Source organism: Geotrypetes seraphini, chromosome 6 (genome assembly GCF_902459505.1).
Source record: "Geotrypetes seraphini chromosome 6, aGeoSer1.1, whole genome shotgun sequence".
Taxonomy (NCBI): Eukaryota; Metazoa; Chordata; class Amphibia; order Gymnophiona; family Dermophiidae; genus Geotrypetes; species Geotrypetes seraphini.
This window is the reverse complement of record NC_047089.1, coordinates 42,286,652-42,311,636: the sequence shown is the minus strand read 5'-3', so window position 1 is coordinate 42,311,636 and position 24,985 is coordinate 42,286,652. Positions and strand designations below refer to the sequence as shown.

General features: G+C 40.8%; 1 protein-coding gene across 3 annotated transcripts in view; it reads left to right on the top strand.

Moving 5' to 3' along the window:
- IFT88 (intraflagellar transport 88) overlaps positions 1 to 24,985 on the top strand; it is a 219,164-nt gene that overhangs the window by 28,844 nt on the left and 165,335 nt on the right. For all 3 annotated transcript variants that reach the window (XM_033949812.1, XM_033949811.1, XM_033949814.1), the window contains 3 exons: positions 5,609 to 5,678; positions 15,459 to 15,549; positions 21,903 to 22,007. In XM_033949812.1, coding sequence (XP_033805703.1) covers positions 5,609 to 5,678; positions 15,459 to 15,549; positions 21,903 to 22,007 — 266 coding nt within the window. The remainder of the gene's footprint in view (positions 1 to 5,608; positions 5,679 to 15,458; positions 15,550 to 21,902; positions 22,008 to 24,985) is intronic.

The following is a 24,985-nucleotide window of genomic DNA, read 5'->3' as shown; positions in this document are numbered from 1 at the left end:
GGGGTCGTTTCTTTCAGCGCATGCAGTCATTTCGGGGGGGGGGGGGTGCTATCAGGGGATGTGTGATTCCTCTTGACGGTCCCTCTGCCACCCGGCCCGCCCATGACTCCTTGCCGGTGCCTCCCTTGGTGGGTGCTCTGCTGCGAGATTATTACTAGGGATGGACCGAGATCACGTGGGTCCTGGAGGTGATTCGGGATGGTTACGTGCTGCAGTTTTCCCGCTTGTTGCTGGATCATTTTCTCACTTCTCCTTATTAGGCAGCATGAAAGCAGCGAGCGTTTCGCCAGACGCTTCACAGATTGCTAGATTTCAAAGCTGTGGTGCCCATGCTTCCATCGGAGTGGGACACAGGCCAGTACTCCATTTACTTTGTAGTGCCCAAGAAAGAAGGGGACCTTTCGGCCCATCTTGGACCTGTTCCGTCCTTTCGCATGGAGACCCTATGGTCAGTCATTCTGACGGTTCAGCCAGGGGAATTTCTGATCTCTCTCGATCTGACGGAGGCCTTCTTGCATGCTTTGATTCAGGCCTCTTTTCAGTGGTTCCTGTGCTTTGTGATCTTGGGCTGGCACTATCAGTTTTGTGTGCTTCCCTTTGGTCTGGCCATGGCTCCTTGGTCATTCACCAAGATCATGGTGGTTGTGGCAGCGGCCTTGCGCAAGGAGGGCATTCTGGTTCACCCCTATCTGGACAACTGGCTGATCTGCGCAAAGTCGTTTCAGGAGAGCGCCCTGGTTACGGCTCGGGTTATGGAGTTCCTATAGTCGCTGGGATGGGTTGTCAATCTGTTCAAGAGCTGGTTGGCTCCATCTCAGCACCTGGAGTACCTGGGAGTTCTTTATGACCCCGGCTTGGGGAAGGTCTTTCTGCCGGAGACCTGTGTGGTCAAGTTGCAGTCGCAGATTTGCCTTCTGATGGCCTCCCGATATCCTTGGGCTCAAGAGTTTCTCCAGGTTCTGGGGTCGATGGTGGCTTCCCTGGACATGGTTCGGTGGGCCCGAGCTCATATGTGCCTGCTTCAGCATGCTCTGCTTCAGTGGTGGTCACCCCAGGTGCATAATCTGGACTCTTCTGTTCCTCTTCAGGAGTTAATTCATCGCATTCTCAGGTGGTGGCTACAGGGAGTGAGTGTGGATCATCCCTAGTGGACAGTTTTATCACAGACGCCAGTCTCCTCGGTTGAGGAGCTCAGTGTCTCGGTCGCTCGGCTCTGGGCAGTTGGTCTCTGGAGGAGGCATATTGGTCGATCAATGTTCTGGAGACCATAGCCATTCGGCTGGCGTTGCTAGTGTTCCAGACCTTGTTGGCAGGCAAGTCTGTTCAGGTTCTCTCAGTCAATGCCACGGCAGTGGCCTATGTCAATCATCAGTGGGAAACCAAGAGTCGCCGGGTGGCGCAAGAGGTGGCTCTGCTCATGGCCTGGGCAGAGACTCATCTTCTGGACATCTTGGCTTCCCACATAGCAGGAGTGGAGAATGTCCAGTCGGACTTCCTCAGTCTGCACGTGCTAGATCCCGGAGAGTGGTGTCTCGGTCTTGCAGCCTTCGAGTTGATTGTGCAGAGTTGGGGTTAACCAGTCATGAACCTGATGGCCACGAGTGTTAACGCCAAAGCGCCTCGGTTCTTCAGTCGGAGCAGGGATGTTCAGGCCGAGGGGCTGGATGCTCTGGTACAGCCGTGGCTGACGGCGGGCCTTCTGTATGTGTTTCCTCCATGGCCGATGGTGGGCAGAGTTCTTTTTCACATTACTCAGCACTCCGGCCGCGTGATCCTGGTGGCCACAGATTGGTCCCAGCGCCCATGGTACACGGATCTGGTTTGTCATCTTGTGGCAGATCCTCTTCCACTGCCCCTCTTGCCCAACCTTCTGACTCAGGGTCCCTTTTGTCTTACGGCTTGGCTCTTGAGCGGGAACGGCTAGGTAAGAAGGGTTATTCAGATAAAGTGATCTCAACTCTCTTGGGGTCTTGGAGACTTTCCACTTCTAGGGCTTATGTCGTGTGTGGCGTCTCTTTGAGGAGTGGTGTGCTGCGCGTGGGATGCTTCCTTTTTGTTCCTCTTTCCCTAGCATCTTGGAGTTCTTGCAGGATGGCCTGGACTGGTCTTCAGGTTCAGCTTGCTGCCTTGTCCGCTTTTCACAGGTTGCTGCAGGGTCGGCACTTGACCTCTCTGCTGGACATGGTTTGCCTTTTGAGGGCAGCCAAATTGCTTCATCCTCTGGTGCAGCCTTTGGTTCTGTCTTGGGATCTCAATCTGGTCCCGTCTTTGCTTGTGCGCCCTCCTTTTGAGCCCTTAGGTTCCTGCTCCTTGAAGGACCTTACACTTAAAGTGGATTTTTTTTTTTGTGTCTATTACCTCTGCATGATGCGTTTCTGAGCTTCAGGCTTTCTCTTGTAGACCTCCCTTCTTGGAGTTTTCTAGGGAGTGTGTGGTGTTGCAGCTAGAGAATGACACGGTGGTTGTTACCCGCGGCTAGTCGCGGGTAGCCATGGGTAACCTGGCTGGCCTAGAATGCCTCTCCGACTTCAGAATTGACGTCGGAAAGACTTCCTGTCGGCTTTAGCAGCTGCAGCATGGCGGTAAGGGCAGGGGAAAAGGAAGGAGGCTTTTTTTTTTTTTTTTTTTTTGAGCGGCAGGGAGGCAGCAGGCTGGCTTTGGCTAGGGAGGGAGGGACAGAGGTAGACAGGCAGGCTTCGGGGGTGAGGGTGGGACAAAGTGTGGAAGGCAGTGAGAGGGACATAGGAAGGAGGCACTTGGGGCACTAAAGACATGAGAAGGATGCACTGGGGGCACTAAAGACAGGAAGGGGCACTAAGGATATGGGAAGGAGGCACTGGGGGCACTAAAGACAGGAAGGGGCACTAAGGACATGGGAAGGAGGCACTGGGGCACTAAAGACAGGAAGGGGCACTAAGGACATGGGAAGGAGGCACTGGGGGCACTAAAGACAGGAAGGGGCACTAAGGATATGTGAAAGAGGCACTGGGGGCACTAAAGACAGGAAGGGGCACTAAGGAGATGGGAAGGAGGCACTGGGGGCATTAAAGACAGGAAGGGGCACTAAGGATATGGGAAGGAGGCACTGGGGGCACTAAAGACATGGGAAGGAGGCACCGGGGGCACTAAGGACATAGGAAGGAAAGAGGGAGGGAATAGAAAGGGACAATTCTTGGGCCTGAGTGCAGAAAGAAAGAAATGAAAGAAAGGATACACAGACAAAAGGAAACGCAACCAGAGACTCATGAAATCAATCACCAGACAGCAAAGGTAGGAAAAATTATTTTATTTTTAATTTAGTGATCAAAACTTGTCAGTTTTGAGAATTTATATCTTCTGTCTATATTTTGCACTATATTTGTCTATTTTTCTATAGTTACTGAGGTGACCGAGCTCGCGGAGATAGGGCGGAAATGGGGTTTTTAAATTTTAGTCCTAGAAGTTTGCTGGTCCACAAAATAATTCTTTTATTTCTGCCGGTCCACGGGTGTAAAAAGGTTGAAAAACACTGATGTAGAGTATGCCGGCTTTCTTTTTCGCCCAGCCGCATGCGCGGCTGCTCGAGTTGATCAATCTGCTCCTCTCCTGTAACTTCCTGTTTCCGGTTGCGTCAGAGGAGAATATTGAACAAATGAGCAGCCGTGCGTGCGCGGCTTTTTGAATGCGTGCGGCTAGGCGAAAAAGAAAGCCGGCATACTCTACATCTAAGGTGAGGTAGAGGGAGGGAGATGGCGGAATGCTGCAATCGGTCGGGTGTCTGCTGTTTTTATATCACTGCCTGCCTGCGCTCCCGTTCCAGATCCTCCTGTTGCTCATTGTACTGCATCTGCATGATTATGTGCTCAGGTGGGCATTTTTAGTGTGCACAATTGACCCGATTCGAGCTATAGGTGAACATGAGGGACACGTCATTGCAAGGGAGGACAAGTCGATTGATTTATTTTATGTTCTTTTTTTACTACAGGGCAGAGGCAGTGAAACAGATTCTCAGTGCAGTAGTAGTAGTGGCAGGACTCTCTTCTGTCTTCATGGTGTTTCGCAGTACTGAGGCTTATATGGATGCTGCGGGGACGGTGACGGGGTGGTGAATGGGATGGCAGTGACGGTGACGGGGCAGTGAAGGGGATGGTGGTGACGGGGCGGTGAAGGGAATGGCGGTGAAGGGGACGGTGAGCCGGGGACGGGGACAGATTTTTTCCCCGTGTCATTCTCTAGTTGCGGTCTGTTTCTTCTTTTCTGCCAAAGGTGGTTTCGCCTTTTCATGTCAATTAGTCCCTAGTCCTCCTGTTCAGAGTGTTGTTTGGTAGTTGGGAGGGCTCTTCGGAGCAGAAGCAGTTGCGCAGAAGCAGATGTCTGTTGGGTCCTTTGCTCTTATGTTCAGCGGACCCAGGAATTCCAGAAATCCGATCGTCTCTTTGTACTCTTAGCGGGTCCTTGTAAGGGGATGGTGCTTCTAAGGCGTGTGCTGGATCAAGGAGACTATTGCTTCTGTATACCTTCTTCAGAAGAAGCCTGTTCCGGAATTCCTTAAGGCTCATTCCGCTCAGGGTCAGGCAGCTTCTTGGGCTGAGTCTTTGCTTGTGCCTCCAGTGGATATTTGTAAAGCGGCAGTTTGGTCTTCTCTGCATTCCTTTGTGCAACACTACTGTGTGGATGTTCAGGTGCATTGGGACGCAGTATTTGGTGAGCATGTTCTGATGTCAGCCCTTCGGTGGTCCTGCCCATGATGGCTACTGCTTTGGTATGTCCCATCAGTGAATTCTGTACCTGTCTGGAAAGGTTGATAAAGAAGGAGAAATTAGGTTCCTACCTGCTAATTTTCTTTCTTTTAGACTTTCCAGACCAGTACAGCACCCCACCCTGTCTGTTGTCGTTTTGTTCTTGCGGGTTTTTCGCGTGAAGATTTTGCTTTTTTCTCCTGGTTCTAGTATTTTTTCTAGGGTCGGGGAGATCAAAGAACAGCGGCTGTGGCTCGGCTGGTGAGCTGTGGGGACATTTTGCTGCAAGGGCCTATCCTATGCATTTTCCAACAGCATTCCTGTATATTAGTTGCTACTCCTGTTCAGAGTGTTGTTCCTGTTTATAGCTAGTTTTTTCCCCTTAGTTCTGCTTGATTATTCGGTAGACTGTTAGATAGAGGAAGAGACAGCTATTAAGTACTATAACCAAAAGATTGGTCTCGGTCATGATGAGCTATTACCCATCAGTGAATTTTGTACCGGTCTGGAAAGTCTAAAAGAAAGAAAATTAGCAGGTAAGAACTTAATTTCTCCTTCTCCAGCCCAATACCTTATAACTGGACATTCCTTTATTATTCCTAACCCAAAGTATTCCTACTCTTCACTGATCATTTTAATAGCTACCCTGTGGTCCAACTCGATCCTATTTATATCATTTGAAGGTGTGGTTGCCTAAATTGTACAAAGGTGCTCTAAATGGAGTCTCACAAAAGACTTGTACAAAGACACTATCTCCTCCTTTTTCCCTGCTGGCCATTTCTCTCCCTATGCACCTAAATATCTAGCTGGCTTTTGCCTTAGCTTTTTCTACTTATTTGGTCACTTTAAGGATTATATGGATTATATGTTTATGGTCTTTTATTTTTCAGGGTCTGTATTTGATCCACTTGGTCAATCACGAGGTCCTGCCCCTCCTCTGGAAACTAAAAGTGAAGATAGGTATGTGGTTGTAGTTTATTTTATTATAGAATGTATAATTGCATTATGTAGTCTTTGTTTTGATTATTAAAATATTATTACTCTGCTCAGTGCTTCATAGTCGCAGAAGTTGATGATTTAAATGTTCTTGTGCCAATTGATTCTTATTGTGAAAAAATATGTGGATTAGAATATTTGTTGCTATATTGGTCCTAGAAAAAAAGGGGTGCATGTGGCAGGAGTGGACAACATTCAAACAGATTTTATGTCATCCGACACTGGACTTCGGAGAGTGGTCCCTATCTCAAAGAGCGGTTGATTGCATAGTAACTCAGTGAAGTTGCCCCATATTTGATCTAATGGTGACTGCTGCCAACAAGAAAGCCAATTGATTATTCAGTCATCATCGAGAGGCCGACTGCGAAGGCCTGGACACTTTGGTTCAGCCCTGGCCACGGGAAGGTCTCCTCTTTGTCTTCCCTCCATGTCCCATGTTGGGGCATCTGTTGAGGTGGATAGTGGCCCGACTTGGTTCAGCTCCAGCAGCATCGGTGGCTTGAGCTACCTTGTCATTCTCGCCTTCTCACACAAGGTCCGATTGCGATGCAGGATCCAGAGCACTTTGGTATTGCAGCATGGCTCTTGAACACACAGCCTTGACTAGCCAGGGCTATTCTTCATTGGTGGTTGATACATTGTTTCACAGCAAATAGAAGTTCACAGAGGTGACCTACATGAAGACTTGGAGTTGTTACTTTGTCTAGTGTACCCTGAGTCAGATGGACCTATCTGTTCCATTGATTCCTCGTGTCCTGTAGTTTCTGCAGGATGGTCTGATGAAGGGCCTAGTGGTAGCTTCGCTCCAGGTGCAGATTGCTTGTTTTTTCTGTTTGGGTCCTCCCTCTTTGCGGGGCTCATTGACAGCTCATCTGGATTTGGCTCGTTTCCTGCAGGGCGCTCTGTGACTTAGGCCTCAATTGTGCCTACCCTGTCCCACTTGGAAAATTACTCTGGTTCTCCGTTCTTGGCTCATCCGCTGTATAAGCCTTTGGAACAGGAGTCTTTTATGGATCTTATAATTAAGACAGTCTTCCTGGTGGCTGTTACCTCAGCCCGTAGAGTTTCAGGTTTTCAGGCTCTCTCCTGCCGTGATCCTTTTATGCATATTGCAGATTTCAGTGTGATGCTGTGCACTGTTTCTTTCTTTCTTCTGAAAGAATTGGGAAGTCTTCTGAAAGAATTGGGAAGTCCGACTTCCTGCTTTTGCTTCCTCTAGTTCAAGGGAGCAGGACTGAGTGTTGTGGTTCTTGGACGTGTGCAGGTTTTTGTTGCAGTATCTCCTTTCTGACCACCTGTTTGTTCCAGCAGATCCTGCCCACAAGGGTAGGCCTGCTTCTGAGGCCACCATTTCCAGGTGGATCTGTACAGCCATTTCCACGGCTTACATGGCGGCTAGAAAGAAGCCCCCCCCCTTTCGCAGTGCAGACTCATACCAGTAGTGGTTTGTATTTTTGGGCAGAGTCGTCATCGGTTCCTCTGGATGAGATTTGCAGGTTTGCTGCCTGTTATAGCAGTGTGTTTTTTTTTTCTCATCCTATTTTTCTTCAATCCTACACTTTGTGAATCCAAGACAGAAAGCATCTTGAAGTCAATGTTTGGTTTTTTTTAAATAAGGCAGATTAGTGTTCTGGATCTGGAAATGTATCACCTACCCAGACTGGGTCCAGAGCAGTGGTCTCAAACTCGCGGCCCGCCAGGTATTATTTTGAGGCCCTCGGTATGTTTCATTTGAATTTTTTTATTCATTTTCTTATGTTACAACAAGTGAATTACATATTCTTTATATAAACTTATATATACACACTTGATAAGCTTACATATTGATAAATTGATAAAACTTTTTTTAAAAAATAGATGCAATTAATGTATCAGAGTTTTAAAGTTACATATTTCTTATTAATTATAATAATAATATCCCATCCCTCCCCCTCCCTTTCAATCAAAATTCCATTAGTTTTATTATATATTTAAATTTTTATATATTTTATATTATTCAAAAACATGTTCCCCCCTTTCCCTTTTAATCAAATTCTAAACATGGGAAAATTATTGTTCTTTACAAAATTCTGTTAATGGTCTCCATATTTTTTGAAATTTATTAATATATCCTTTTTGTGTTGCTATGGTTAGTTCCATTTTGTATATATGGCAAACAGAATTCCACCAGAAAGTGTAATTTAACCTGTCATGTCTTTTCCAATTAAATGTGATTTGTTGTATTGCTATTCCAGTTAAAATAAATAAAAGTTTATTATTACTTGATGAGATTTGACTTCTTACTCTCATTGTTGTTCCAAATAATATAGTATCATATGTCAAGGCTACTGGATTTTCTAACATCCTATTAATTTGGGGCCAGATTGATTTCCAGAATGTTAAGATAAATGGACAAAAGAATAAAAGATGGTCTAATGTCCCAATTTCAACATGACAGTGCCAGCATCTATTAGATTTAGAGCTATCAATTCTATGCAAACGTGTAGGGGTCCATAAAGCTCTATGCAAAAGAAAAAACCAAGTTTGTCTCATAGATGCTGACACCGTACATTTTAACCTCCAAGACCAAAGTCGTGGCCATTGAGATGCATTAATATGATGTTTTATCTCAATGCTCCAAATGTCTCTAAGTCCATTTTTTGGTTTTTTATTTATATATCCAGATATTATTTTATACCACTGTGCGGCTTCATGTCCTATTGAATTTATCTGGAAACACAAGAATTCCAAACTGTGATAATTAGTAAGATTTTTCCATTCAGGGAACCCTACCTGAATGGATTGCTTCAATTGCAACCATCTAAAATATTGTGTTTTATTAAGATCAAATTTATGTTGCAATTGTGAAAACTCCAGCATTTTACCATTTTTTATTATATCATCTAAAATACGAATACCTGCTGTCATCCAGTTTTTCCAGATTATTTTGAAACCGCCTATTTTGATCTTGGGATTTAACCAAATCGTTTGAGTTGTTGATTTACTAATTGGAATAGGAGTTAGATTACTTATGTATCTTAAAGTTTTCCATGTATCCATGAATATTTTATGTTCTTTGTATAGCCTTGGCATTTTGATACTAACTACATGACTAAGACGTAAAGGAAACATAAGTCTCCATTCTAGCCAGAACCAATCTGGAATATTGTCAGTGGGCTCTGGGAGGATCCAATACATACCTTGACGTAAAATATAGGCTTGATGATACCTATAAAAGTTGGGAAAATTTACCCCTCCCTCCGCAATTGGTCTTTGCAATGACACTAAAGCAATTCTGGGATTTTTCCCAAGCCAAATAAATTTTGTTAATATCTTATTTAACTTTTTATAAAAAGAATTTTGGAAGAAAACTGGTATCATTCCCATTTGGTAACAGACTATAGGTAATATCATCATTTTAACAGTTTGTACTCTTCCCCACCAAGATAAGTGTAAAGGGTTCCATTGCTCACACATCTCTGTCACTTTTTGTAATAAACTTTTTTTATTAATTTTCATTGTGTCTTCCAAATTTTTTGTAATCCAAATTCCAAGGTATTTAATAGCATCCTCTTTCCAAACAAAAGAGAATGAATCAAATAAACCTTTTGTACAATGTATATTTAATGGAAGTATTTCTGATTTGTTCCAGTTTATTTTATATCCTGAAAATTTTCTGAATTTTTCAATCAGTTCAAGTAAATGTGGAATGGTAGATTCTGGATTCCTCAAATATAATAATAAATCATCAGCGTAAGCTGATATTTTGTATTCTTTATCTGAATGAGGTATACCTTGTATCTCCTTTACTTGTTGGATTGCTAATATTAAGGGTTCTAAAACTATATCAAACAGTAAAGGAGACAAAGGACAACCTTGTCTAACTCCTCTTTGTAGATTAAATTTTTCTGAAAACGTATTATTAATGTATAATCTAGCAGAAGGGGAGCTATATAATGTTTGTATCATTTGTGTGAATCCAGGACCTATACCAAACCATTCCATTGTCTGATACATAAATGTCCATTCTATTCTATCAAAAGCCTTTTCTGCATCTAAAGAAACAGCAAAAGTGGGCTCATTCATTTTCTTTGTTAAGTATAACATATGGAATGCTAATCTAGTGTTATGAGATGAATGTCTTTGAGCAACAAATCCTGTTTGAGACATACCTATAATATGGGGGAGAGCTTTAGCCAATCTTAACGCAAGTATTTTTGCTAATAATTTTCCATCTACATTTATTAAAGAAATTGGTCTATAGTTCGATACCAAAGTGGGATCTTTATTTGGCTTTGGTAAAACTATTGTTAATGATTCTGCCATAGTGCCATTTGTACAACCTTTATCAAGTTGATATTGAAAAAGATTTAACAAATAGGGTAATAAAAAGTTTTGAAATGTTTTATAAAATTCCACTGTATAACCATCACCACCTGGAGCGGATCCAACTCTAAGGGATTTCAAAGCTGTTCCTAATTCTTTTAGTGATATTGGCTCTTCCATACTTCGTTTTATATGTTCAGGAACTTTTGGACCCTCTAATAGTTTCAAGAATTCTAAACCTTCCTTTTCTTTATTTAAATAAATCTCGGAAGAATAAAGAGATTTATAGAATTTTAGGAATTGTTTTAAGATTGGTTCAATTTGTGTTAGTGTTTCACCATTTTCATCTTTTATAGCAATTATTTTTGTTTTCTTTTTTTTCACTTTTAGATAATTTGCCAGTATTCTTCCCGACTTATTTGAGTTTCCATAATACAACGCTTGCTGAGAAAATAAATCTTTCCTTATCATTTTTGATGATATTTCATTGTATTTACCTTTGAGTTTTAACAGTTCTTGTTGTATAGAATATTCCCATTTTCCTATTAGTTTTAATTCTAAATTTTTAATTTCTTTTTCTAAGTTAAAATATTGTTTTCTATTTTGTTTGTTAAGATAAGCCGAATAAGAAATAATTTGTCCTCTTATTGATGCTTTAAATGCATCCCATAATATTTCTCTAGAGATCTCATCTTTATCATTTACTTGAAAAAAATCTTTCATTTTTATTTGAAAATTTTCACAAAATATTGGATCAGCAAGCAATGCATTATCAAACTTCCATATTGGTCTATTTGTATTTTGATCTGTGATCTTAATTTCAATCCATACCCCACCATGATCAGATAAAATAATTGGATCAATGGCAGCTTTTGTCACTTGATGTGCTAGGTGTTTTGATATAAAAATATAATCTATTCTTGAAAAGGAATTGTGAACATGAGAACAGAATGAAAATTCCCGTCCATTAAAATGAAGTATTCGCCAAATATCTATTAAATCGCAAGTTTGTATTAAATTATCTAATCCCATTGATTTCATATATCTACTTGGGTTTTTGTCCAATAGAGGATCCATAACAGCATTAAAATCCCCAGCTACTATTAGATTTGAAGTAGCCAGTGGCAATATCAATTGTTGAAGAGTTTTAAAAAATTCATTTTGGTTCGAATTAGGGGCGTATATATTAAACAACGTCATGGTAGTATTTCCCATATTCATTTCCACAATTATCCATCTTCCATTAATATCTGTTGCCTTTAATTTGAATGTAGCATTACATTTTTTATTTACCAGAATAGCAACACCTGCTTTTTTCCTTGTAGCTGGTGAGAAAAAACAATGTTTGACCCAACCTCCTTGTAGTTTACTAGATTCAATATTTGAGAGGTGGGTCTCTTGTATAAAGCATAAATCCGCATTTTGCCTTTTTAAAAATAATAGTGCTTTTTTTCTTTTTATCATATGATTTAGACCATTAACGTTTAAGGATATTATTTTAAGATCCATTTATACATTTATAATATATTTTCCTTAAAATTATATGAATTGTTTTTCTTAATTTTTTTTCCCAGTATTTAAAATATTTTAAAATATTCCCATTTTCTTCTTTACCCCACCCTCCATTATATTTCCCTCTTCCCTTCCCTCCCTTCCCTCCCCATTTTAATATGAACACTTGGATACGCATATTGAGGTTAGGTGTATATAACTCCCACAAGCTGTTACAATATATAACTATATTTACTACCATTAATATTTATTTTATCTTTTAAACTATATTTCCCCCTTTAGAGATATTTTAATTTATTTTATTCGGTTATAAATTCCCAATGTATAATTTTTTTTTATTTTTTTTTTTGAGTCTATTTTTATCTTTTGGTTTGTATTGTATAATAAAGTAAATGCTTTCTAACAGTAAATTCTAAGTGATGTTAAGAAATGTTTTCATTTTTAAATATTATGTATGAATTACATTCTTTCCCTAGTCTTTAAGGAAAATATCACATGTGACAGCAATGTAAACCACAAGTTCAGTTAGATATAGAATAATTCAAAAAGATGAATAATTGTATTTAAAATCTTATAACTCATATTTTTAAGGCTTAGGTATATGTCTGAAGGCAGTCAAAAAGGATGAGCAGATGTCTCCCCAGTCCAACCTTCAGGAGATTATCTTCAATCTTTTCCTTTCAAAATAGTTATTAGTTGCACTTTTAGAATATCAAATCAACAGTGCAGGAAACTATCACATCCATTAGAGCAACCCCTCTCTCTATAAAACCGAAGCGCGGCCTCCAGCGCCAACCGTGACGCTAACATCTTTGATGTTTATGAGCGTTTGCCATTGTCATAGCCGGCGCCAAAAATCGCACCTCGGCCCTGTAAAAAGGCTCAACAAACAATCAACATTCCGGTGGTATCAGTCGAGACAAACCAGTGCATATTTCATTAAAGGAAGATGTAGGTAGAATTTCCTGTGAATTCAATAAAAGTATTCTTTTTTTTTTTTTTAATTGACATAAGATGTGGAGGGCCTAATCAAAAGCAACTCAGGAAAGTATTTCTCAGTTCTCACAAACCTCCTGTCCCATCTCGTGTCCCAAGCTGTTCATGTCCATTGCTACCTCAGACAGTTTTCAATCTGCAGCCATCTCCTTTCTTTGTCATTGACACAATCTTCCGCCTGTCCCAAGTTCGCTCACATCTCGTCTCCTGGCAGTATGTCAAGACAGCATGCTGGAACCTTCTGATATGGACTCTTGTCATGTGCACTTTGAAACGCAAAGTAACCGGAAGTATAGTCATTAAAAGGAAATTTCCTTTTTTATCCAATCCAAATTTGTTTTACTCAATATCTTACATTTGTCAAAGCGATTGGTGTTTTTTTTTTTTTTTTTTAAATTTGACGTCCCTAGCTTTTCTTATCCAATCAGCGATTCTCTTATTGTAAGGTCATGAGTAAATAAAAGCTCAATACTGCGTAATCTTACAGTCTTATCATCGGAACGTTTCCTGGCTCAGAGTTTTACATGTAAGTTTTTTATATATCTTTAAATATGTGCTGAAGATTTTTGTTATTTTCTAGTCTCGTTGTTTAGAATGTTCCTGCCGTTCAATTTATAATTCCATGTTCTTCCAATTCTTTTCAGTTGGAGCTGAAAGTTCTATTTCTGTATCGAACTCTATATTTGTATTTTATATTCAATCTTTATGTTTATTAAATTAAATATAAATATAAATATAAACACAAATATAATACTCGATAATAATTTCTTGTTTAAGAGGTCATTGGCTGTTCATATTGGTCGAGGAAATCTTGAAGTTTTGTAGGATCTGAAAAGTTTTGAGTTTTATTAGCAATAGTAATTTTCATTACTGCTGGATAAAGAAGGCCATATCTAGCCCCTAGAGCTCGTAGTTGGGGTCTCATGTCCAGGAATTGTTTTCTTCGTGATGCAGTTTCTTTTGCAAAGTCAGGGACAATGTGGATTTTTGCATCCTGACATTTGAGGTTTTTGTTTTCTTTTGCAAGTTGGCAGATTTCTACTGCTTGTTGGTGTCTCAAAAGTTTAAATATTAAAGTTCTTGGTCTTGATTGAAGGTTTTTATTTTGTGTTGGTATTCTGTGTGCTCTTTCAATCTCTAATGCAGCTTTGAATTTTAAAGGTAATATTTTAGGTAGAAATTGTTCCAGGAATGTTATAGGGTCATTTTTTTCTACCCCTTCCGGGATCCCGATGATCCTTAAATTATTTCTTCTTTCTCGATTTCGGCTGTCTTCCAGGTCTCTTTTAATTTCTTCAACTTCTTTCCATATTATTTTAGATTTTCTCATGTCTATGTTCAGTTGCTCTGTATTTTCTTCCAAGTCATTTATTCTGTTTTCAACTATATCCACTCTTTTGGTAAGAAGTGCAGCATCTTCAATTGTTTTTTGTAGTTTCTTGTTGCTGTCTAATACTATTTCTTTAATTTGTCTCAATTCTTCCATGACGTCGGGGCTTTCATCCGATGGCAACGGAATTTTTGAAGGTGTAGTATTTGGCTCTGGTTTCGATCTTTAATTGCTGCTGCCGATACCGGATCCACTAGCGTCTGTATCGCACTTGTTTTGTTTTTTAGATGTCATCTTCTGTTAATGTTTTGCTGATTTCTTTTTGTAGTAATTTCTGTAAAATAGGCTTGTTTGTACGGAGCTTCTCCTTTACCCAACCATCAGCATTCGCGTCCAAGCCACGCCCCCCTGTCGGCTTCCGGTGTGCTCCACATTTTTTTATAGTTGTTCCTTCACTGTGGAATAATCATCTACTGCATCTTTATAAGGAGCAATCCCTTTCTCATTTTAAAAGTAATCCGAAAACATTATATTTTGAAATGTCACCATGAATAACTTATTTTGTATTCCAATGTCCCATACTGGTTGGCATGCAGAGGATCTGAGTGAACTCTACTTTGTGATTTGATTGTAAACCACTCAGATGGCACTGTCGATGGACAGTATATCAAATGGAAATAAACTTGGATCTTGAAACTAGTAATTACATGGCTCAAATAAATCTTGTGACACTATCCATTTTTTGTTACATGAGTACCAGCAACCAAAATTGAATCTGAGAAGAAATGCATGATCTTCTGTAGCTACTTCAAGAACAAAAAACTAAACAGTCATGCAGTTATCATATTAATTGCAGGGCTGCCAATTTACTGAGCTCCAGGATGGAGACTTGTAGGCCATTCCTGCTTTTGAATTTTCTTTTATTTTTTTTATTTCTAAAATTTCTAAACCGCCTATCCCTAAGCGGCTAACAATAAAACATTCTCAGTAGTTCCAGACAAAATACATAAAAAACATCTTCAATTGCAGCACAATCACATATTAGCAGTGTCCCTCAAAAACTGGGGAAGCAATATATTAGCAAACTATGCTACATTAAATCATCTCAATCACAATTCAAGATATCCTGACTAACTTGCAACACAAAATCATATAGTTCAGTCTTTAATATTTTTCTGAACATTAACCGGTCAGAACAAGTCCTCAGGATGCCGGGAATCTATAACTCAATGCAGTGTAGTATTTATAGTCCAGTCCTGTAGGCTGTCTTGGTCAGTGCAGTATGGTATTTATAGTCCAGTCCTGTAGGTCTCATAATGCATGAGAATAAGGTTATAAAACATCTAGGATTGTCCTAAAATCTCTGTCTTGGAATTGAGCAACTTGTCAGTAAGGCTATTCTTATAACTATGTATCACCTTCGCTCAGTGTGGCAGAGTTGAGAGCTGTTGCTCTCTATGGGCATGTGCACTAAGTAGTTTTTCCATGGGTAAAATGCATAATATCTTGCACATCTAGCCATTTATACCTGAAGCTTGTATGACTTGAAGGAGGCCCAGTATATAATCACATTATTTATAATAATTCTTATTTTATTTTAGTCCTGAAGAAAAGATTAGACAATTAGAAAAAAAAGTGAATGAGCTGGTTGAAGAAAGCTGTATTGCCAATAGCCGTGGAGACTTGAAGCTGGTATGTAGAATGGTTTTGTGTTTTATGTAGATACAAGTAATAGTACCATACCATGCATTTTCTTATACCACAATTTCCAACAAGGATTCAATGCAGTTTACAACAAGATTTCTAATCAATGGCCACGATTTTGGTCTTGGAGAATAAGAACTACAAGGTCAGCATCTATGAGACAGGTTCTTTTTGTTGCATAGAGCTTTTTGGACCCTAGTTAATTTACAGAAGTTGGATAGCTCTAGGTCTAATAGATGCTGGCATTGTAGTTTAGAAGCTGGGACTTTAGATCATTTAATTTTTTTCTGTCCCTACATAAATGCCTTTTGGAAGTTAATTTGGTCTCAAATTAATTCATTGTTAGAAAATCATGTTGCCCTTTCCTATGATACTATTTTATTTGGTACATCTATGAGATTAAAGAGTCCAATTTCAGCAAATAATAATAAACTTTTACTAATACTGATGGGGGTTGCCATTCAACATATTACTGGAAATTGGAAGGATTATACTAAACTTAATTATACCTTTTGGTGGAATTCAGTCTGTCATATTTATAAAATGGAGAGAGTGCTTGCTATACAGCAAGGAAATTATCATAATTTTAAAAAGATTTGGGGGCCATTGATTACATATTCTAATGATCAGACACCTTAAACACCTTTTAATTATATAAAAATATAAGTAGGGTGGGATTGGGATATATGATATTTGTTTTAATTGGTTTATTCCTAATGGATGGGATAGGTGGGGGAGGGGTTCTTTTTATGCTTTGGTGATTATAAATAAGAATGTCAAGTGATTTGTAAAATTCTTGATTGAATATTATATACTAGTTGTAAGATATGAAAACGAATAAAGATTAAAAAAAAAAAAAAAAAGATTTCTAATCAGTGGTCATGAACAATGAATTACAGGTTTGAAGGAGTAGAAATGTCTTTCCATTTTGAATTATAGGCTTGAAGAGAAGAAATGAGTCTTTAGCATTCTCCCAAAGTTGTAATATGTGTCAGGTTGATGCAGGTATTTTAGGAGGCCGTGCCAAATTTTGGGACCTTGGAAATGTGAAAGTGGATTCATATAACTTTTTTGTACACACAAAGGTGAAGTGAAAGTTATCTTAAAGCGTTGCATCGATCTCGAGTTGAACAAAGAGTTTGTAACAATAATGTCTGAGATTAGTCCTATGGAATTCTCCCCATAAATGGCTTTGTGGATCACACATGCAATTTTATATTGAATTCTCTTCCTTACGGGTAGCCAGTGTAATTTCCTTAAGAGCTGGGTAACTCTCAAATTGGTTTTTTGAAAGATTAGTCTGGAAGCCGTATTCTGGAATAGCTGTAATCTCTCACATTCTTTTTCAGTAATACCACAATACAAGAATTGCAATAGTCTAAGGGAGTAGGACCACTTGCGCAAGTCTCCTGCAGCTAGCCTGACTTGGAGCAGATTTGATTGCTCTCAACTGTCATAGTCTGAAGAAAAAATTTCTAACCAAGGAATTAATCTGGTCAGCAAAGGTATAAGGTCTGAGTCTATATTTACACCCAATACCTTTGATATTCTCTCAGTCTTGAGTTTTTCTCCAGTTACCAAAATAAATTCTGTATAAGGCAAGGAGTTATAGTTTCCAAATCAATATCACTGGACTACAAATTGAGACATAACCTGTGACCAAAAAACTGAGCTTGCTACTGTTGCCAGCCATCTCTTTTTATTATTGAGAGTAATGGTAGGGGTTTTGACAGCATGATTTCATGAAAACTCTCTGCATAATCCTCTAAATTCAATATATTAATTGAGGAGCAGCACAAGTGTGTCCCAAGCAAAGCATAGCCATGACGCGACTGCAAAACACCAGAAGGAGCTTGTGAGCATTCTCAGGGACTGTCTGGATGTACTGGTCAGGGGTTTCCCCCTGAATTCATCAATATGATGTTTGAAGCTTCCAGGATTAACAAGGGCCACATGGAACCATGCACAAGATGGGGAAGTTCAATCTGATGAGTATGACTGGGACAAAATGGGCTCTATATCAATGCCTTTACTCTCCCAGTCAGGGTCCTCAGTATCAGGCCATGCTGCTTCATCTCTAGGAGGGCCGGATCCAGATCTGATGGAGGAATCTGATCTCTGGGAAGACCTGACTGTGTGCAGGCTGTTTAATTCTTCAGGGCTTTTGGATGTGATCACAGAATCCCTCCAGGAACAGTCCTCTACTACACAGTGCTCACTTATGAGCAGCACAAAGGCACAGACCTCCTGTTTTCTCTCTCATAAAGACATCACCAAGATGCTCATGGGCTATTGGAAGGTCCAGGAGGGGCCCCTTCAGGTGGCCAAAGCTCTATCCGATGGATGCGGAATTTAACCAGCTTTTTGTTTCTCCCAAAGTGGATACATTTTTATTGTATATGTATAAATTGTGAGCCACCTTGGGAAAGGCGAGTTATAAATAAAATAAAATAAAACATAAAAAAGCATAACTCCCTTCCTAGTGAAAGCGGTGTGGTATTAAAGGATGCCCAGGACCACAGACTGGATTTTGTTCATAAGAAACTCTTTGAGGCTGCGGCCTGAGGTTTGAAAGCAGCCGCGATGATGTCTTTTGACACCTGGGCTTGCAACTCCAAGTTGTGCCATGATCCAGAGACAATTGTTGGGAGGGATCTCCAATTTTTAATGTCTTGAGTGGATTATGTAGCTGATGCTCAGTATGACCTTTTCAGGATTGTGAGCTAAATGTCTGCTTATTCCCAAGAAGCAGTTATAATGCCAAGCCGTCAGCCAAGTCTCTACATATTGGAGGGAGTTTATCGACCTATTGGGAAGTGTGAGCAGAGATCACCACAGATTACTGGGTGCTGGGCATTATATGGGAAGGGGTACAAAGCTTGAGTTCTTTCGTCCCCTTCTGGACCTTTTCTAGACCCTCCAGCTAGGAGGCCAGAAAAAATGGCCAAAATCAGAGCAACAGTGCTAAGGTTGCTGGATCTGAAAGTCATAAATCTCGGACCAGAGGAAGACTTGGGCTCCAGAAGATATTCGATATACTTCAGGCTCAGAAGGCTGGAAGCTGATTCTGGACCTCAAAGCAGTGAATGTGGCCCTCAAAATATCACATTTCCAAATGGAGACTATGAAGTCAGTAATTGCATCAGTGTTGCTGGGGGAATTTCTCATCTTCCTGTATTTGATGGATGTAATATAGGAGAGAGTGACATAGTGGTTAGAGCTACAGCCTCAACACCCTGAGGTTGTAGGTTCAAACCCTGTGCTGCTCTCTCTGACCCTGGGCAAGTTACTTAATCCTCCACTGCCCAGGTTCATTAGATAGATTGTGAGCAACCGGGACAGATAGGGAAAATGCTTGAAGAATCTGTATGTAAACTGCTTTGTGTGGTTATATAACTACAAAAAAGTGGTATACAAATTCCAATCCCTTTCCTCTTATCTGCATATTCCCATTTTTCCAGTGCACTGAATGGTTTTGCGATTCCATGTGCTGGAGCAACACTTCCATTTTGTGACCTTGTCCTTTGGACTGGTCACGGCACCACAAACTTTCACCAAGGTAATGGTGGTTGTTGCAATACACCTGCACAGAACGAGCATACAAGACCATCCATATCTGAAAGATTAGCTAATCAAAGCCAAGTCTGAATCCAAAGGTAGACTAGTGGTTCACAGGGTGATTCAACTGCTGCAGAAGCTGAGCTGAATGGTCAACTTTTGGAAAATCACCTGGAGCCGATGCAGATTTTGGAGTATCTGGGAGTCTGGTTCGACACAAGGGAAAACAAAGTGTTGCTCCCAGAAGCCTGCAGAGAGAAGCTTCTGCATCAGATATGGGAGTTTTGGAGCAAATCTGCTCTGATAGCCTGGCATTATTTGCAGGTGCTGGGAGCAATGGTTGCAACTATAGTCATAGCCCTCTGGGCAAGGGCACACTTGTGTTCGCTCTAGGACATTATTTGCAGGTGCTGGGAGCAATGGTTGCAACTATAGTCATAGCCCTCTGGGCAAGGGCACACTTGTGTTCGCTCTAGGATGCGCTTCTCATCCAATGATGCTTGCAGAGGGATGCACTTCACCAACTGCTGCCTTGGACAGTCTAGCCTGGTGGTTGGAATCCCAGTCTCTCACCGGAGGAGTTCCCCTTTTCATCTCTTCATGGGTGATTCTATACGACTGGGGGGATCATTGTGAGGGGCATCCTGTTCAGGGACCCTGGTCCCCTTCCCAGAGGAAGTAATCGATCAACCATTTGAAACTTTGAACCCCTCTGCCTGATACTTCAGGAATTCAGGAACACGTTGCCGAACAAAGCAGTATGAGTTTTCTCAGACAATGCAACGGTGGTAGCCTATGTCAATCGCCAGGAAAAAAAACCAAGAGTGCTGCTGTATACTTGGAAGCCCAGATGCTGTTTGAGGGGTGGAGACCCATCTTTTGGTGCTCTCAGCAGTGCATGTGGCAGGATTGTACAATGTGCAAACGGATTTCCACAGCCATAAGATCCTGGATCCCGGGGAGTGGTCACTGTCTCAAGAAGCCTTCACCTGCATTGTGAATTGGTGGGGACGCCTGGTATTCAATCTGATGGCATTGGCAGCTAACAAGAAGGCAGTTCATTTTTTCAATTGAGGACATGAACCAGGAAACGAAGGCCTGGATGCTCTGCTGCAACCCTGGCCAAAGGCAGGTCTTCATTATTCCTTCCCTCTGTGGCCAATGATAGACCAACTTCTGCGCAGGATCATGGCACAGCAGGTGCCGCTGATTCTAGTAGCACCAGACTGGCCGAGGTAACCATGGTATGCAGACCCAGTCTGCCTGCAAAGGTATCAAAATCTTAAACTTCCGTTATCCCAGGCTACTCCTGCATGGTCTGATTGCTCTGCAGGATCCAGAAAGCTTTGGTCTTATGGCATGGCTCTTGATTGTGTGGCACTAGCGCATTAAGACTATTCGGATGGAGTGGTCTCCACCCTTCTAAGATGTAGGAAGAAGGTGAATATAGCAGCATATGCGAAAGCCTGGACATGCTTACAGACTTGGTGTACTCAAAGAAGTGAGGACCCGAGCTTGGCACTGATCTCTGTGGTGTTCACCTTCCTGCAGGAAGGTCTGGAAAAAGGCCTAGCAGTTGGCTCCCTGGGATGTGCCGGGGTGGGTCCTAAGTCTCTGATTGGCCAAGGTACCTATGGGAGGGGCCTAAGGCATCTGGGCCAATCAGAGACTTAGGCCCTGCCCTGGTGCATCCCAGGATGTACCAGGAAGAGGAAAGCCCACCATTTTGAAGAGGCGGGCCTGCCAGCCGGAGGGAGTAGGCATCCCTCTGGTTAGCCTTCGTGTGAAAGGTACGGTGGGATAGCGGGGGTACTGGGGGGTTGTCAGGGTGATTGGGCGGTGGGAGGGAGTAGGGAGGGAAGGTGTTTGATTGTCAGGGGGATGGGCATCCCTCCTGTTGCTGGGGGTGTCGGGTTTTGGTTGTCATGGGATCCCAGTGTCGCTGGTGGCAGGAGGGAGAGGGCATCCCTTCTGCCAATCTTCGATTCAGGTGTGTCCTTTTTTTTTTTTTTTTTTTAAATTAATTTGCAGTGTTTATTCTGCGCATGTGCCAATTGCTACTCATTTCATGTAAATTTAGCAAGCCTACATGAACATCCACAAACCTCATTTGCATGCAGGATCTTTTGAGAATGACTTAGCTTTTTGAAATCGTTACAATAGCGACCTCGATAGCAGCCCATTGGGTTTTACCATGAATATTAGAGAACCAAGCCCTAAATAGGATCAACTAGACTCCCCACCCTCTCCTCCCTGGACAGGGACAGCCCTGTAGGGCCTACCTTGGAATCCCTGGTGGGTCTAGTGGTGTAGTTGGAGCTGGAGCGATCCCTAGTTGCTCGTGCCCATGTCATCTCGGCCAAGGGAGTAGAGGCTGCTACTCTTCTGATGGGGGGGGGAGAGGAAATGGTGACTGCTGATGTTCAGGGATAGGGCCAGCTTTAGTTTTGGTTTGGTTTCGACTGAAATTGAGTGATGATTTTCAGACAGAGATACAGTTTAGGCTGAAACAAAAAAAAGAAGTTTTGGTCACCTTTTAACGGCTACTTTTATTGCTTCATGCTCCACAGGAATGAAATTTGATTCGATATTTTTTAATACATCTTTCATAAATCATTGCTCAAGTGTGCAGCGAATTTAAGTATTATGACTTCTGCCCTATTTTGTTGTGTATTGATGTACATTCACTGGGTTTTCATTACCTTCAGTTGTTATGATAGGTTTTCAGATTTTTCTAGACAGCGGAACTTAGTTGAAAACTCTTTTCTATCATATTGTTATAGGCCTTAGAAAAGGCAAAAGAAGCTGGACGAACAGAAAGAGTTCTGGTGAGACAACGTGAGCAAATGACATCTCCTGAGAACATCAACTTAGACCTAACATACTCGGTAAGTGGTGTAACACTTCAGATTTAGACATAAATGTTCTCTTATGGCAAGATCTAGATTAAAATACTGGTAAAATAGGGGTTTTTTTCCACTATTTTGGCACTCTAATGCACTAGCCTTTTAAATGATGAATATATTTGTTTTGAAAGTTTGTTTTACATATTGAGGATTCTAGGTTGCAAAATAAACACAATTTGACAAATCAGTTAGAGCTTCTTTATTCAGAGCTGCATGCCATTAATTGTCAGGAAATGAGTGAAATCACAGGTCAGAGAAACAGTGTATTCCCCTGGATTAAAGTTGCCTAAAATACACTTGGAATGGGCCAGGTTTTATAGTCCTAAATCTTACATTATAACTAAACTAAGCAAGGGCAAATGTTTGGGCAATATAGCTTTATACCGACAAAAAAGGAGTGAGGAAGGGACTCAGAGTCAAACCGCTGTGAGGACAATCAATTTATTAAAACATCAGATATTCGGACTTCTATATGGGATCAAATAAATCAGTTAATAGAAAATTATGTAGCATTATCATACGACACAATCTTATTTGGCATGCTGATGAGAGCTAAGCCTCAAATATCTGCTAAAAATAATAAACTTTTGATGATATTGACAGGAGTTGCCATTCAACAAATAACGTATAACTGGAAAGATTGTACAAGGCTGAATTACTGTTTTTGGTGGAATTCAGTGTGTCAAGTGTTTAGAATGGAAAGAGCGTTGGCAGTTCAAAAAGGGTATTATAATAAATTTAAGGATGTGTGGGGGCCATTTTTAGATTATTATAATGAATAATTTATACTTTTCCCAATTTTAATTCTTACATGTGGATCGGGGGGGTTGGATTTATAATAGCAATAATATATATGAATGATAAGATATTATATTCATGTGATATATTTTTTGTTGTATATGGGAGGGGGTGGGGGTTATATCTTTTTGTTGTAAGATATGGTGGATTTTCAAGTGACATTGTATGCTAATTGTTTGATATTTACTGCGCACTTGTTTGAAAGTTATAAAATGAATAAAGAATAAAAAAATATATATATATCATATATTCAAAACATATATATGTGTCATGTACATAAAATTCGATAGGCATAAAATCATAGCATGCATAAAAACATAAATGTATAGACTGGACCCCAACACGGTCCGTGTTTCAGCTGGTATAACCTTCCTTAGGGGTGTATGAAATGGAAACCTGTAGAAACAGAGCAGCAAAATAAACTATAAACATATATACAATCTGAGAATGTATATAATTAAAATGAATAATATAAATAGTATAAATAATGTGAAACATGTATACACAAAAATACCAAAACATGCAGATGGATAATCCGCTATAATAAAACTCTTACCGCACATGTGCAGTTCACGCTTCATGATCCCTGCGTCCCTGATCCATAGCTCCGTGGCAGACATTCGCAGTACAGCAAGTGGCGCGTGCAGCGCAGTACAGCGTGTGACACATGCGCTGGTGCAGCCTGTGGCGGTTTGCAGCGTGTGTGGCGCTTTCCTCAACTTCATCCAGCTGGAGCTTGTGGTGGTTTGTGTGCGGTGGTTGCACTATCTATAGAACGAGCCTGCGTCGGACACTTTTCCCTAACTATACAACATTATAAACAAAAAGATAGGTGGGAGAAGGGGCACAAGAAACAGACAGGCAGGGGGTAGGGAGATAGACAGAAAGAAAGACAGACACACAGAAAGACAGGGGGCCAGGGAGAGAGATAGAAAGAACATAGAGAGAGACAGAAAAAAAGATAGACAGACACATACAGCGGCCAAGGAGAGAGAGACAGAAAAAAAGAAAGACAGACAGATAGCGGCCAATGAGAGAGACAGAAATAAAGAAAGACAGACAGCGATCAAGGGGAGAGAGAGAGAGAGAGACAGAAATAAAGACAAACAGACAGATAGTAGCCAAGGAGAGAGACAAAAATAAAGAAAAACAGACAGCGGCCCAGGAGAGAGAGAGACAGAAAAAAAAGACAGGCAACAGCCAAGGAGAGAGACAGAAATAAAGAAAGACAGGCAACGGCCAAGGAGAGAGACAGAATATAAAGAAAGACAGACAGCGGCCAAGGAGAGAGACAGAAATAAAGACAGACAGACAACGGCCAAAGAGAGATACAGAAATAAAGAAAGACAGACAGTGGCCAAGGAGAGAGACAGAAAGAAAAAAAGGACAGACAGACAGCGGCCAAGGAGAGAGACAGAAATAAAGAAAGACAGACAGATAGCGACCAAGGACAGAGACAGAAATAAAGAAAGACAGACAAAGTGTGTGTGTTATCTTCAGATGAGGGGAGTTTGGGGTAACCGAGGTTTCGGTCTATATGTTTGCATGGATAGTTAGTTGGGGAGGGGGAGCAGTTTGGAGGAAAATAGTGCCATTGAGATTGGTGCGGGAGAGAAGGATCACACAAAATGAGATTTGTGAGGCATTTTGGGATTTTTAATTGCAACTATTATGTCCCTCCAGCAGAGGCAATTTTATTGGGGTGTATGAGTGGTACAGGGGTCTGCTGGAAAAATGGGAAAGCAAACAATTTTTGAGACCCACAGCGTCCAACAACAACATAAAGGAAAAAAACAAAGCAACATTCAGAAAACTGTTTAAAGCCTGGAAATCAACCATACAAAGGATATTAACGCTCACACGGTAAGTTTTCAGTAGATTTTGTAATCTATTAAGTCTGCACATCTATTCTAGCACCCGTTAATGTAACGGGCTTAAACACTAGTGATATATAAATATATAAATAAAAACAATCATACCGTTGAATCAAGAAGCATATGTAAAAGACCAAACATATATAAGGCAAACGTATCAATATGGATAATACAAATCAAGCACAAAAGATAAAACTTAAAAAGAAACCAAACCTACCCAGTAGATGGCACCAGATTACAGCTAATCAAAAAAGAACTGCTGTAACAATAAAAAGAAGGAAAAGGGGC